Source organism: Galeopterus variegatus, unplaced genomic scaffold (genome assembly GCF_000696425.1).
Source record: "Galeopterus variegatus unplaced genomic scaffold, G_variegatus-3.0.2 Scaffold202, whole genome shotgun sequence".
Taxonomy (NCBI): domain Eukaryota; kingdom Metazoa; phylum Chordata; class Mammalia; order Dermoptera; family Cynocephalidae; genus Galeopterus; species Galeopterus variegatus.
In genome coordinates this window covers 5874-6828 of record NW_007726313.1, presented here as the reverse complement: position 1 = coordinate 6828, position 955 = coordinate 5874, and the positions used below count along the sequence as shown (strand labels likewise).

At 31.2% G+C, this 955-nt stretch overlaps 1 protein-coding gene across 1 annotated transcript in view; it reads right to left on the bottom strand.

The window, feature by feature from the left end:
• The window catches only part of DNAJC10 (DnaJ (Hsp40) homolog, subfamily C, member 10), a 43070-nt gene that overhangs the window by 39643 nt on the left and 2472 nt on the right, over nt 1-955 (bottom strand). The window contains 1 exon segment of the mRNA XM_008565726.1: nt 272-401. Coding sequence (XP_008563948.1) covers nt 272-401 — 130 coding nt within the window.

The window sequence follows — 955 nt, the reverse complement described above, 5'->3', positions numbered from 1 at the left end:
TTACAGCTGTCAGGAACTAATTATTTTTGCAATCTGTCAAATACATCTGTAGCTACCTGAAGGTACAATTTATCATGAGTATAATTAAGCTGAAAAACTTATCCACCAAACATAAAAACATAAAAGATACATACAAAAATTAATAATGTGATAGCCTCTTCTGTGTAATGAAAAAGGTAATATTCATTAAGTAAAAATTTCTAATCTTGGGTATAAATTATAGTTTTAAGTACAAAATAATCAATTACAGTAGCATATTTAAAACTGTCACCTGAGATTTAAATGTGATCTCTTCATCATAACAAAATAACAAATAAAATTACCTCCTCCTTTGGAACAAAAAGTGATCAGCCAGCCAATACCAGCAGCAAAAGCAGTTTGTATGGCATTAACAAAATTTCCTTAAAAGAAAATAAAGCAAATTTCTCATCACCTATTACATGATAACAGAAAGTCTTCTAAATGATTTTTCTTTCTAATCTCACTCTCTTCCAATACACTCCTTCCTAAAAATCCTCTTGAGCATGTCAAATTCCTTCACTGTCTCTCCAATTTTTTCATCACATAAAATCTAAATTCATTATTTCATAAGAAAAAACTCATATTAGCAAGTAGGGCCTTGTGATTGGAGCTTTGTCTACCTATTCAGCCAGCCATATTTCTCCCCATACCACTCTACCCTATAATGCATCTTTTTGTCAGATTCATGAAGTATTGCCAGTTCCCAAAATATACAGTGCTCTCTTAAAGCTTCCTATTCATTTTCATGACAGATTGGGCATGATCTCTTTCAAGAAATATTTTCTAACCCTTCCTCTTTTCTTCAACGGGGTTGGTTTTATATCTTTTATACTTCCCTAAGTTTACCTCCATCATAATAGTTACTACATTGCATTTTAATTGTTTACTAATATCTTCCTCACTAAAATAATGAAGTCATTGATGGCACAGATTA